The sequence below is a fragment of the Rhinopithecus roxellana genome, chromosome 18, assembly GCF_007565055.1.
Source record: "Rhinopithecus roxellana isolate Shanxi Qingling chromosome 18, ASM756505v1, whole genome shotgun sequence".
NCBI lineage: Eukaryota > Metazoa > Chordata > Mammalia > Primates > Cercopithecidae > Rhinopithecus > Rhinopithecus roxellana.
The window spans coordinates 28059133-28074257 of NC_044566.1; the positions used below are offsets into that span (position 1 = coordinate 28059133).

Consider the following 15125-nt stretch of genomic DNA (forward strand, 5'->3'; position numbering starts at 1 on the left):
CCACCAAATTCACCTACACAAAAACTAAAAATGCATCATGAAGTTTTCCATTATACCCAACTATTACATTTATTTGCCAGTAAAGACTAGGGAACACATAAAGAAGTTATAGTTTATAATTTTATGTAATTGCTACTTCACGCTCACAAAGATCTGAGAGGTGGGTCTAATAATGAAAGATTGGTGGAAAACACCTGCAAAACAACATTATGAGATCTTTTGATTTTACCATTATATAACTCACAACTACTCTATGAGGAATGCCTATGGTTTTCAAAAATACATTTTACTGTATCTCTTTACTATAATTTGTTATTCAATCATTTACATTTTACAGGTAGTATCAAAATTGTACAAACAAAAGAAATTATTTTCTTCCATACACAATTCTAACAACTGCTTTGCTCCACACCAGTACTTCCTACTTCTCCAAATACTCACAGAACTCTGAAGGCTTTCGGAGAAATCAGTTGTTACAGATAGATTTGAAGATTTTTCTGAGTTGTAAATTCCAGAAGTTGCATCAATCCACTTTGTCTCAGGTGAACCTATAATTTTGGTAGCCATACTGGTGAGATTGAGGGTTTTATGCCGTATAAATGGCAGGGAAGGTTGGTCTTTGCCCCAGTCTGATTGGCACATGAAGATCAAATGAGTACACATAGATGTTGAAGTGGAAAGAATAAAGTCATTGAATGCACATATATAAAAAAAATCTACATATACAAGACAAACAAATCAGGCAGTATGTGAAATAAATCAAGAGTTTAGGGCTCTTTACCAACAGACCACCTTCCCAAAACACAAGGGTTAAATCACGTTAGTAATGAAAAAACTAGCAAATTTGCTGAATCTTTCCCAAAACCAGGATAGATATTTTATTTTGATATCATAAGTTGGCAGGTCTGCGGAGGCTTAATGCCCTTTCCCATCTAGCCTCTATAATTAAGAAACATATTAATGGAATACACATTGAAAGTTCTTTGAGAATAAACAGGAATATGACCTACCAAGTTCTCTCTCTTATACCAACATGGTTAGGATGCTGCAGATAAAGTTAAATCATAGCATAGTTCTTAATATTCAGTATTATTATAAATAACTCCTGGATGCAGATACATTTGTCTTCAATTGATATTTGCATTCAATCAAACCAGTACATGAATCAGTCAATAAATACTGTAGAATTCAGTAAATTTGCTAGTGAAAAGTCCAGACAGAATATTCAAAGGAGTAGGGTTCAAGATTTGTCACGATGTAACTACAAAATACCATTAGTGCCAAAACATAAGTAAAGTGAAAAAACAAAAAGTTATTGAAGCAAATTGTTAGAACCACTTGCCAAGGGCCAGGTCCCAATTCCAAACGCCAGACATGATGGTAACACAAACTCACCAGCCTTTCCATAGCGCCTCACATCCATCACTAGGTGTCCAGTTTCTTGAGCCTTAGCCATGGCTTCCTCCCACTCTTTTGAATCTTTATATGAAAACTTGGTGTTGTTAATAGCAATAATTTCATCATCTACTTGTAGCTGAGAAAATTCTGCTGGGCTACCTAAAAATACAAAATAAATTAACCAATTGGGGAAAAAAATCCCACATGTTCTATTAGTTGCTGCTTTGAGCTTAAGAAAAATGACTCTGAATTTTAATTAACCATTTCTTTTTCAGGTGGAGAAGGGTCACTATTTTTTTAATATCAAATATCTGAGTACAACATACAAAGCATTAGAGGTGTTTTTTGAAGTTCTATAGAATGCATCTTCATTAAAGGAAAAATGATAAACTAATGTATTCAGTAAGACTTCTTTATTAACCTCCCAAGGACAAAAAATTTAAGTTACTCTTAAATTTGAAATATGAAATATACTGCATTTTAATTGAGCTTCCAAATCAGATACATTCTGGAATGGAGCAGAAGAAAACACAGCTATTTAAAACTGCTTAAAATTACTCCATAACTAAAACACCATTATCTAATTAAGGCAATCTTAAGATGTAAAAGAACTAACTGGTGTTAACATGCAATTTTATATAGCTAAAATATGTAAAAAATAAAAAATAAAAGTAAAAATAAAGGAACTCCTCTTTTTAATTTTAGGCCTTGTAATGTTTTGCAAAAAGTTCCTGGGCTTGACACGGTATAGACCTGGACGTGGGAGGGGTAATCCTTTTACAGAAGTCCTGAAGCATCCTGAAGACTTCATGGGCAATAAGTATATTAGAACACTCAAAAAAAAAATCAACTTATTAAATAGCACATATACATCTACTACAAAGCATGGCTGATCGTGGAAAGTTCTTTCTGAATCTTTACTTAAGTGCTGTTTGTTAGCATTTCCAAATATAAAGTCCAAAATGGACAAAATCTGTAAAATCACAAAGTTAAGACCTTCAAAACTAAAATTAATTACTCAAGGAGAATAAACAACATGGAATTTGGAACCCCAATAATCTCAGGAAAGAGGATGTATTTTCTGGCCTTATGGTTGCATTTTTCACAGGCTTTCTCCTCCTATATCAAATACACTAATTTCTGTGGTCCCCAACCCTACAATGAAAGATGAAAAAGGAGAAGAAAATTCAGTAGAGCTAAATATATCATTTACCTGCTTCAACTGATGCTACGAAGATCCCAGGAATATCCCATTTTATTGTAAACCCAAAGTCAAGACTCTTCCCAGGCGTCTGGTTTATGCTGATTCTCATATCACTGAACTGATCCTGAAAACAAAACATGAAACCTGGTATCCAGTGTCTCTGGCACCCACATGGAGGAAAGTCTATCCATGAAAGGAGGGAGGCTGCTCACTAGGTATACTTGAATCATTTCATGATAAACTAGAAGCTTCATTCTTTCTTCCTTGGGTTGGTAAAACTTTCATTTATATAAATAGCACCGAGTTTATTATTTTTCTGCTAAAATAAGGAAAATCTTATTGTCATTACATGTTTTTCTTCATATTAATACTTTAAATTGGTTGGCCATGGATAAGCTTAGGTTTCTGCTCACTGTACCATTGAGTCTAACTTACAGGCCACACCATTTATTCACTGCCCGGGAATAAAGTACAGTGATTTAAATCATTCATTTGAAAAGGACCACCATACTTTTAAAAACCTACTCCCAATACTTGGCTTATTTTCTGAATAACTTCAAGTGGTTCACAGAGACATAATTTAGCCTCCAGTGGCATCCATCTAGGACTGGTACCACTCCCTAGTGGGCATGTGAAGCTCGGCAAGGTATTTTGCTTGCCCAAATGCCACATGAAGATTTAGTGTTAAAGGCATAGCTGCTATACATGCTGCAAAATGCAGAACTATGTCACCTGTAAGGAATTACTCCCTAAGATACCAAGAGTGTCCCTATTGACACATTCTGAGCTACAGTCCATGACTTCTTCAAAATAACATCAGCTCATAAGCCCCCAAATAATAACCTCTTGGACAAAAGGTATAATTATTCCCATTGCTATCACTATACTACACTACAAATCCTAAATTCCAGAGAACTTAAATTATTTTCTAAACCAAATGTTTCAAGTTTTAAAGTATACTATGTCTGTGCAAACCTTAATTTCTCTGTAATTTACATATTTTGTTTTGAGGAAGCAACAAATAGATTTTAATATGAATTTATGAGACCAGTGTTTCAGCTTTGTTTCCTAATCACAAAAAAACTTAGACTTACCTGTTCAATTCTTCCTAAACCTGTTTTACATTCCAGGAAAAGATCTACCAATTCTCCATTTTAATTTGGCAGTTAAACCTAATCCAGGAACCAACTGGACAATTCATAAAGCTTTCTGCCTAAGGTTTTTTACCCATAAAACAAGTTTAAAACAAGTAGCACTATTCTGAGAAATATTAGGATAGTACGTACTATGGTGTGGATGTGATTTGTCGCCACCAAAACTCATGTTAAAATTTAATTGCCAATGTGGTAGTGCTGGAAAGTGTTACCTTTAACAGGTGTTTGGGTCATGAAGGATCTGCCCTCATGAAGGAATGAATGCAGTCTCATGGGAGTAAGTTCTCACTCTAGCAGGACTGAATTCGTTACCACAAGAGCAGGTTGTTATAAAGTGAGGTTGCCTTGTGTTGGGTCTCTGCACACACCATTTGCCTATCTGCTTTTCCACCATGTTGTGACACAGCACATGGTGCTCACCTGAAGCCAAGCAGATGTTGGTGCCATGCTCTTGGACTTTCTAGCCACCAGAACCATGAGCCAACTAAACCTCCTCTTTTCTTTATAAATTACTCAGTCTCAGGTATTCTGTTATAGCAACATTAAATGGACTAAGTCCACAAGAATTTGAAGGAAGGCACTGAATAAACAAAGGATCAAGAATTCACTACTCTATATGGACATGCAGAAGTATTATGACATTTCACTCATTCATCCATTTGACATACATTTATTGTTTACTCTGTATTAAAAAAAACACAATACTTAGCACTTTGGGAAATAAAGATAAATTAGGGATGATTCTTGCTCTCAAAAACTAATTGTTGATTTTTCAGTGGGTATGGGATTTTTAGCTTTCAGCAGAAAGCTCTTTGTAAAGCAGTTTAAACATGGAAATGCAGATGTAGTCATGACACTTGTTAATAACCATCTGATGAATGCCAATCTGAAGAATATAATAAAATTCTGCTAAGAATAGCAAAAACTACTGGTTGGTTCTACTCCTCAGCCAAAACCACCATACACTTAAGTTAGAGATGACTTGGCAAAAATGAGTGGTCATCCTCACCACACTTACAAAAAAAAAAATCTGACTTAGAGCCAATTAAAGTGCAGCATCTATTTGCTATATAAGGAAGACAGACAGAGACAAATCATGGGTTACACAATCAAAACACTGGTGTTTTATAGCTTGAAGAATAAAAGACAGGATGGAGTCTTAATAAACACTCTCAAACTATATAAAGAATATTTTGTGGGAGATGGCAAGTGAACATTATCCTTTTCTACCAAATATAGGATCACAGAGAATGAACTTAAGCCCTAGAGGAAAATGTCTCACTGTTATATTAGATTGGAAATACTATCTCATGAAGGACTGTACTTACCTCAGAAATAAAGAAATCACTATTTAAACATCTTAAATATTAATAAAAGGGCTGATAACCTCCTCCTCTTTGAAAGAGTTAACAGGAAGGACAGTGTCCCTGTGGCTACAGCCAGGCAAAGTGTTGTGTCAGTCCTTGAGACACAATGCAGGCAAAGAGGAGAGGACCACATGGGCAATTACAGGTGCATATCTGTCATTAACCAGGTGACCACAGGCAAGTCACTGGGCCTGGTAAAGCCTTCTCTTTCATAAAAATACTGCTTTTTAAGTTTGGTTTTAAGTAGCCTACTTTCAAATCAAAGTCTTACGCAGACCACCTCTTTCCAAACCACTATACAGAAAGGATTAAAGTGGGTGGCTGTGGTTTCAAAGTAAGAGTTCCAGAGCCCCACTTGTGTGGTCTTCCCTTCATGGCAGTCTTGAGGCATCTATGTCCAATCCCAAGTTCTTATAGAAAATTATTCCTGAAACTTCTTGCAAGTGAACATATCTATAATTACATTCAAGCATAAATTGTTCAACAGTGATTTCAGGAAGGATTTCAACTTCCTTATTTTTCTCTGCAAGGTATATGCCAAGTGAGTATCCTACAAAGAATCCAAGCTTCAGAAGATAATGATGACAGAATTATCTTTGACCTGGATGGAACAGGAATATAAATTATTGGGGGAAACCTATATTCCTGAAGACTGATAATGAACTATCCAAGTGGTTTCAGTTGTTCATGCCAGAAAAGATAAGGCAGTTGTCTACTATCATCTCAGCATATAAGATAAAAAATTTCCCTCAAATTAGGTATAACTTGAGCAGACGTATCCACTGAAAGTTCAGATTGCCCCAACAACTGTCAGACTGATGAAACAGAAGTATAAGACCCTACATTTTTAAACAAAAACATGAGGAGGTTCTGGACTCCCAATGGTAACTCTTATTTCTGCTAAATCCGTTGAATTAAGATTTTCATGTCAACATAGATAGAATTTAATTTAAAAGAAAAAAAAAAAGAAACAGGGCCAATCTTAACATCAAATCGAAAGCTACACTTCTCGAATTTTTCCTATTAGACAAATGTGTTAAGGAAAGCCTACTTAGTTGATAAAGTTAACCTTAAAGTAAATCTGGACTGTAAAATCCGGAATATCAGAGGAAATCTATAATCTTTGAATTTGTGTACATACAATTCTTTAGTGTCTTTCTTTCTGAGTCTTACTGGAATGAGAAAATGAAGTGAGTAGCCCTCAAATCTTGCTCTTCCTCTCTAAATTCTTCTCCATCTCTCCTTCCTTCATCCCACTGTGGCAGGCAGTGTTTCTATAATACACCCACCACTGTCCTCATCCCATTCCAAGATTATCTTCTACCTACCAAATAACATCTTGAGTCTTCAACCCTCCAGGCACTGCCCACTATTCTTGCTTTCTAGGAAATAGTCTTCTAAAGTCACCTATTATCTTGCTTTCTCCAGCCTTTTTTCCCATGTCTCTTGCCACTTCTCTGTTTCATTAGCATGTTCCTCTTTTTTCTCTTCTCTTTTCATTGTGTTATTTGTTCCTTAGTCTCCAACCTCTCTGACTACACGCTTTTGTGAGCAACCTCATTCACTGCCATGCCTCCGATGTCTAAGTCCAACAATTCAAAAATTGAACTCATTATCTTCCTCCCAAACCTGTTCTTGCGCCTCTTGTTTTTCATATTTTGGTTAATTGCATCAATAGTTCATCAGGTGCCCAAGTTAGAAACATTGGATTCTTTTGGGACCTCTTTCTCCTTCTTTCCCCTAACTGTTCCCCAGTCGAATGCCACACAACAATCCCTGTACCTCTACTCTCCACCATACACACTTGCATTTTACAAGGTTCTGTCGAGTCCACAATCCATCTTGAATCATCCCATCTTTGCCACCCTCCCTTGTGTTATCATCTTGGTTCAGGCCATGATCTCCCCTAAACTCCTGTGGTTACCCCTCCTAAGTGGCTCTCTTGCCTCCAGCCCTTATTTTGTTCATTGTCCACACAGCTGCCAGAACTTTAGTTATAGACCATGCTATTGTATCACACTCCATTTTTAAATTGCTGGTAGCTCCTTACTGCCCTACTTGGAAGATTTCAAACTCTACATTTCAGTTCTGGTAAGTTTCAATAAACATATAATACAGCCTTTCCTCAAAATGGTTTCAAGGATGATTTTATCTTTATGGACCAAAAGACATTTCAGTTCCCAGTGGCTCTAAAATTCTAAAGACACAGCAAAGTCCAAATAAGTCAAAATGTGGTCTCTTAACTATACATAAGGCAGTCCTCAAACGCGAGCCTGTTGTATTTCAAAAAACTTTAACATCAGATAAATTGCAGTTGTGGTGTAGGCATTTCACCAGCCTGGGGCAGGTTACATAACTTTCAAATCTCATGTACTTCACTGGTAAAAATGGGATAATACACCTACTTTGCAGGGTTATTGAGATGATTAAATGAAACATTTAAAAGGTGTCAAGGCACACATGACTGATGCCCAGTAATGGCCTTCTTTTTCTTTTTCCAATGGAAGCAAATGTTAAACATAATACACACGCTGGCTAAGCAGTTTCTGGATCAATTAAAGAAAATCCCATTTAATTCTCACATACTTAGCTCTAAAGCCAAGAAAATTCGGTCAGCATTCAGCAAACATGTACAGATGCAGGCACTGCAATGACAGTAAGAAAGGTAGGGTTGTGTACTATCCTCAGGGAGAGCAGGTCCTAGTGAAGGTGAGAAGCAAGCAAAATGCACAGTATGAAGCTATGATAAGGGAAGTTCTGGCTACTATATCCAAAGTGGCAGTAATCATGGGGTTCAGATCAGGAAATGGACATGCAGAAAGCTTCCTTTCTTCCATACGTGTCATCCCGTTTGGGGGTTACTGCCTTAAAAAGTCTGGAGCAGAGGTTCTAGAAAGAAGATTTGTAGACGGTTTAAAAATATAGAGCTCTGAGGCTGGGCATGGTGGCTCATGCCTGTAATCCCAGCACTTTGGGAGGCCAAGGTGGGCAGATCACAAGGTCAGGAAATCGAGACCATCCTGGCTAACAAGGTGAAACCCCGTCTCTACTAAAAATACAAAAAAATTAGCCAGGCGTGGCGGCGGGTGCCTGTAGTCCCAGCTGCTGGGGAAGCTGAGGCAGCAGAATGGCATGAACCTGGGAGGCAGAGCTTGCAGTGAGCTGAGATCACGCCACTGCACTCCAGCCTGGGTGACAAAGCAAGACTCCATCTCAAAAAAAAAAAAAAAAAAAATAGAGCTCTGAAAGGACAGAAAATAAAACAGAAACTTGTAAGCAAGACCAACTTTGGGGAGAATCATGAAAACCACATCTGCATGACAGATGGAAGGGGATGAAGGACCTCAGGAGTCACACTCCCTCTTCCCTGTCTGGGGTCACCTCCAGAATGAGTTTGGCAGCCCAGATTGGCAAGAAAGGTAGAGAAAAAAGCAAAACCACAAGAAAAGAAATGGGGCAAAAAGAACAGCAAGAGACAAAACCCCCAGCTCAGCTATGAAGATGAAAAGGAAATTCCTATCGGCAGATTTTAAATAAGACCATATTAAGTTCTTCCCTTCATTATGATTTTTCTACTTTATGGCACGCACCAACTTAGCTTTCCTAAAATAACTCTAGGGAACACCATAGTGCTTACATTCCTTAATCTTAAAATTCCCACACTAAAGAACCAATAAGGACTCTAAATTACCTGCCGGATCAAGTTCATACTTCAGCCTAGTAATCAAAGCTTTGAATGCAGTTCAAGTCAGTAAAACTTAAGGGTCAATTATGTGTAAGAATGTACAAAGAATACCAGTGAAGGAGGAACATGTAACTACATGGGACAAGGAAGAATTCAGTGAGTGAAACTTTTCAAGGGTAAGAAGTTTGATTCCAATGGGGGAGGGGTGATACCTTGATTCATGAACGAAGTGGTCCTCCTGGGCTTTTGAGGAACAATAGGATCTCAAAAGGCAGAGATGTGGGAAATAAGCATCTTCAAATGGGGGAGCAGTGATGTGCTCCAAAAAGTACATGATGTATCCAAGAAAAAGTAAGCAGCCTTATGCAGGTGAATCATCTCTCTTTCCCAGGACATAGCATGATAGCATAACATGATACTAAATCTTGAGTCAGACTGCCTGGATTCAAATCCTGACTCCACTTGGTACCCTGCATGGCCTTGGACAAGTAACATGCCCATGCCATGCCTCAAGTTTTATGTTTCTAAAATAGGGGTAATCATGATAGTCTACATTCGGATTGTTGATTACCTCACAGAGCTGCTGTGAGGATTAACTAAGATACTGCCCTGAGAAGCCTGGTTGGTACATAGTAAGCACGCTAACAACAGCTGTGACAGTGCTACAAAGGGCATGAGAGATATCACTGCTTCCCTGAGCGCCACGAACTTCTTTCAGCAAACCACACAGTGCCACTAGAGGCTTTGGAGCAGAGAAATTACTGAGTCCAACCTGGCATCAGGCAAGTTAATCTGATGCCAGTCTTGTATAGCATGTACTAACACCTGTGACCATTTGCACTGATAGGAAAAGGGCCTGAATTAGCATAGTGGAAGCCAAGATAGAAAATAACATCAGCTGGGCGTAATGGCTAACACCTGTAATCCCAGCAGTTTTGGAGGCCAAGATGGGTGGATCAGGCCTAGGAGTTCGAGAGCAGCCTGGGCAACATGGTGAAAGCCCGCCTCTACAAAAAAATACAAAAATTAGCCGGGCGTCATGGCATATGCCTACAGTCCCAGCTACTCAAGAGGCTAAGGTGGGAGGATTGCTTGAGTCCAGGAGGTTGAGGCTGCAATAAGCCATGATCATGCCACTGCACTACAGCCTGGGCAACACAGCAAGATCCTATCTCAAAAAAAAAAAAAGAAAAAGAAAAAGAAAAGAATAACATCAAGGGGGGAGTCTGGAGGAAGAGACGAAAGGACAGTGCCAGTAAAAGTCCAAGGTATGAAAGAGAAAAGTGATCTGAAGAACATTCTTCCATAGAGCTACCAAAACATTTAGATGATCAGCCACAAGCTACTGTTGATTTTGCTCTCCTCTGAACACCTATAGTGTCTGAATGGAGTTTGGGGGAGTGTTGCACAGGCCCTTTACATATTGATCAGAAGCTGTCACACACATTCACATCCTTCTCTCAAGTCAGTAAGCTCCTTCTGAGACAAAGGCAAGGGCATGCTATAGAAGCCACTGCCCTAGTGGCGCAGAAAAGGACACACCAAGCATCAGAGATATATAAGTCACCATATGAATTATAACTACATTAAAGAATTCCAATGGCTTCACTTATCAAATCAAGCCTAATTTTTCTTGGTGGAATACCATCTCAGGTTTGCGAACAAAGAAGTATAAATCCATTAATGATGAAACCTGAAACAGTGCCACATTAATTGAAGCTCCCTCTGAGTTGCAATAACCTGAGACACACCCACGCACCACACTTAGCCTCTTTTCCTTAATCCACAGTTGCAGTTAGTCAGCTGCCACCCTGAGAAAGGCACCAACACCCAGCGTGCAGCACGTGATTCAGGCTGTTTTGTTGAATTTGCTATTTGAAAAAGGTAAAGGCAAACATACAAATCCATGAAACAAAAGGCACTTTGCTTCTGCTTTTATTATTCATCCACTGGTACCTTATGTTCTCCAAGTATAATACAGGCTATTGTTCTCCTCCACTGAGACTTAGGAAGCTAATTATATATTTCCAATTCCTTAAAAAATGTAATGATAATTTACAACTAATTATTTCAGCAAGCTGAAGAAATTGTTTTTAGATATATGTCTGTAAATATGCATGGGAAAAAAAAAAACAAAAGAAATATACCTAGATGTTAACAGTGATTATCTCTAAATGATGGAATTATCAGTGATTTAAATTATTTATACTTTCCCGCATTTCCAAATTTTCTCAACCACATACTACCTTATAACCAGAAAAGAAAGTTTAAATGTTTTAAGTTTTCCCATACAAATAAAAACTCAATAATAATAAATATGCAACGCCAAATTATTTCACATCAAGTTATTTCATTAATATAACTTAGGACAAGTCATACACACACACACACACACACACTAATCTAACTTAGGACAAGTCATATATACATATATAGACACACACATACACACACAAATACTAATATAACTTAGGACAAGTCATATATACACACCCACTTAATGTATATAATACACAATTAATGTTTTTCAGGGCAACAAGGAATACTAAACAAAGCCAAAGAACCACAAAAGCTCCTCCATGCTAAGGGGTTCATACAACTATCAAAATGCTTAGCAAGAATTTTTCTAAGAGAGAGAAGCTTTCTGTTACCCAAAGACTTTTGGCATGTTTTACAGGTAGGCTACAAAGAACATTTATTACCTAATCATTCTCTTAGAAGTCATCTATTAGAAATTTAAGTAGGAGAAACTACACATGTCATTCTTCATCTGATGGTATATTTTGTTTGGACTCCAAATGTTGTGGAATACAATTGTCATATTATAACCAAGCCTCGATAGTCCCATTCGGAGATAAAGAAACATCGAAAATTATAGACATTCTAAAGTATAAAATAGTATTAAAAGTCACTAGAAGGTTAAAATTGCTGAAAAAGAAATGCCATGTACCTAGAGGCCAGCACCTATCATGTGCATCAGTTTTTCCTTGTGGCCAGTTAAGTTCCCTGGGAAAGGGCTTCTGTCACCAAACCTTCAAAGTGACTATTGTAGCTGAAACCTGGGACTACTGGGCACTAGCAGTACAAGGCAACCACTACTGAAACGTGGAATACAGAGAAAACACCAGCCAAATCCCAAGGAGACTGGTGCACAAAGTCATACACTCACATCACAAGTGTTATCTGGATCTATGCACTCAGAGTGGAAAGACACCTGCTTCCTCCAAGATCTGTTCAAAGTAAACCAGAATATCATTTTGCACATTTTCAGCCCAGATTAACACCTAGAGGTTTGACGTTTGAGACATGGTTTCCAGATTTAAATGTGTAAGTGTCTGAGCCACAGATGATAAAGAACTTTCCCAAACTCACCTGGGATCTTGAGACTTCTCTTTGGGGGGAGATTTCCCCTTCTCCAGATTCAGACATTAAATCAAGACCAGATGTGGAAGACAATGTGGCTTTAGAAGTGGCAGCCTGGTCTTGGGAAAGAGATGAGAAGGGGGATGTAGGAGAGGGCTGCCTTGTCACATCTTCTTCTGTTGCTGCTACCTCTCTCTGGCTAGATGAGCTTGAAGCCAGTTGGCTTGCATCCGAGTTTGGTGCAGGGGTGCTGACCACATTGTTTGGAGTTCTCTTAATGTCTTCAACATCTCCATTATACTTCCAAGCATCGTCCATCTAAATAAGAAAACATCATTTTAAACTTGATATTCTGTTACCTTTATTTCTGTTTTTAAAAGTTGTTTATTACATTAATATTTTAAAACTAAAATAGCATACCACCCACAGTAACATAACTATTACTAAAAGCTTGGGCTGAGTTCTTTCACACCAAGAGATAAACACACATGTAGTGGGGGAAATTGTTTTAGCAAAAGCATTCATATCACATACAAACTTCTGAAATTTGCTTTGCTTGTTTACTCCAAGCAAACATCTTAAGCATTAAATTTCCACTGAATCTAAACTGGCATAAAAAAAATTGCCATATATACATGTGTTATGTGCAGTTTACACATCAAGATGGTGTCACTCTAACCTCTGCACAAGTTCACCAACATTTTGCTCTTCAGAACAGACTAAATGAACTGAGAACATGTTTTACCATGTAAGATCTGGGGAGTGATGAGATTCTCCTTTGCTGAGAGCCAAAAGGCCTTGGTGTTGTATCTGCTGATCACTCCAGGTCAACAGATAGAACTCTAAACCAGTCCCTTTACTTGCTGAAGATTCCATAGTATGGACATCAACAATTTATTCATTTGATGTGCATTTAAAGTTGTTTGAAATGTTCTGTCACTTCCAAAACTACCGCAACAAATATCCATATCTCTTTATAATTGGAACTTTTATTTTTATAGCACAGATTTCCAAAAGTAGGCTTGCTGGAGCAAAAGTTTTATATATATATATACACATAGTTTCTAAAAATAATTGTAGCAACACACTCCAGAAGTAATGTATGAGAACATCTGTTTCTCAGCATCCTTGCCAACACTAGACATTTTCAATGTTTTAAGTCTATATCACTCTGATGGGTAAAAAGTTATACGTCTCATTCTTGCTCCAGGGAAGCTGAACATACTTCTTTGTGCTTTGTTACCAGCCATTTGAATCCCTTCTCCCTTGAACTAGCCACTGCTTTTCTAGATTCATTTTGCTAGTGCGTTTGCTTACCAATTTGTAGAAGCATTTTCTATCTTAGAGCTATTAACTCTTTATCTATCATACATTTTAATAATATTTTTCTGAGTCTATATATTGTCTTTTGACTATATTAAGGAAGTCTGCCATGAAATTCTTATAATGTCAAATATGTCTACATTTTCCTTTATATAATGGTCAGGAGTTTCCCAGTTAGTTTAGGTAGGCTTCTCACACCCCAAATATCCAATTTTTTATACCCTTTTAGAGTTTAGGATTCTACATTAGTAGAGCTAAAAAGAATCTGAACATTAATCTTAACACTGTGTTGCTTCCTTTCACATAATTCAGATTAGCACACTCATTGTCAGATATGGTACCACTTCATTCTCAGAAAAAAAATGCCGCAATATTCTACATCCTTCAAAATCCTGATATTAACAGAAATGTATACATATAAACAGTAAGACATTCAAACTGATAAAGTGAGAAATCTGAAAAAAGCAGAAATGTGTACATAAGCATCTGAAAATCTCAGGCTAAACCACATGAAATGCTGTTTTGTAGGTCAAGAAGACCAATCATACTGACAACTTCATACTTTTCAACCTAATACTTTAGAAAAGGTACATCTAAAAAAATGACATAAAATAATACTCTGCCTTAGAATATATCTTATTCAGTCTTTAAAATGTATCAGCCATACTTTCACAGAATTTAAAGTTTAGTAAATTCTGTATCATTGATCTATCTTAAGCATTAAGTTTCCATTGCATCTAAACTGGCATAAAATAAGATGTCCTTATATATGGTATGTATAGTTTACACATAAAGTTGATGTAACCCCAACCTCTGCACAAGTTCACCAACATTTTGCTCTTCAGAACAGACTAAATGAACTGAGAACATTTTTTACCGTGTAAGATCTGGGGAGTGATGAGATTCCCCTTGTCTGAGAGCCAAAAGGTCTTGGTGTGACCACAGATGTTAACCTGACTGTATCAGTTTTCTGGTAACTTCTGGGGAGAGAAGCTGAAACACGAGTCAACTCCATTTGTGTGCTCAGTGAACGCAGAGAAGACAAAGAGGCTGGGCGTTGTTCTTCCACAGGACTTTGAGAAGGAAGCTGAATTTCAGTTGTTACACTGTTCTCTCTTTTTGCAAAAGTTGTAGAATCTTCTTTGAGAATTTCTGAAGGATAAGTTGTTCCCTTCTCTTCTACTCTCTCACTCCGGTAACTTGCTTCTGACACAGTCAGTGTAGGAGGTCGCTTTTCTTCATCCAGCACATCATCAAAAGAATACATTCTCCTTCTCGAAGGAACTGTAGACTTTTGATTTTGGGATTCCCTTAGCAGAAAGAAATGCACCATCACCACAAAGATATGCATTTGACACAGAGAGGTAAGAGAGTAATCAACACATGAAATGGACTGGGAATAAAAAGCTGCTAACCTCACACAAGAATCAATACAACACTTACTAGAGCATAAAGATGTATATAATTATCTTTTTTCTTTTTTCTTTAGAGACTGAGTCTCGCTCTGTTGCCCAGACTGGAGGGCAGTGGCGTGATCTTGGCTCACCTGCAACCTCCATCTCCCGGGTTCAAGCAATTCTCCTGCCTCAGCCTCCTAAGTAGCTGAGATTACAGGCATAAGCCACCCTGGC

The 15125-nt window shown here is 37.7% G+C and overlaps 1 protein-coding gene across 18 annotated transcripts in view; it reads right to left on the bottom strand.

The window, feature by feature from the left end:
* LMO7 (LIM domain 7) overlaps positions 1–15125 on the bottom strand; it is a 222152-nt gene that overhangs the window by 24593 nt on the left and 182434 nt on the right. For 10 of the 18 annotated variants that reach the window (XM_030921964.1, XM_030921961.1, XM_010358306.2 and 7 more), the window contains 5 exons: positions 14372–14804; positions 12181–12489; positions 2612–2726; positions 1396–1557; positions 442–629 (listed from right to left, as the gene is read on the bottom strand). In XM_030921964.1, the coding sequence (XP_030777824.1) occupies positions 442–629; positions 1396–1557; positions 2612–2726; positions 12181–12489; positions 14372–14804 (1207 nt within the window). The remainder of the gene's footprint in view (positions 1–441; positions 630–1395; positions 1558–2611; positions 2727–12180; positions 12490–14371; positions 14805–15125) is intronic. The other 8 variants (XM_030921977.1, XM_030921969.1, XM_030921963.1 and 5 more) reach the window with 1 other exon arrangement.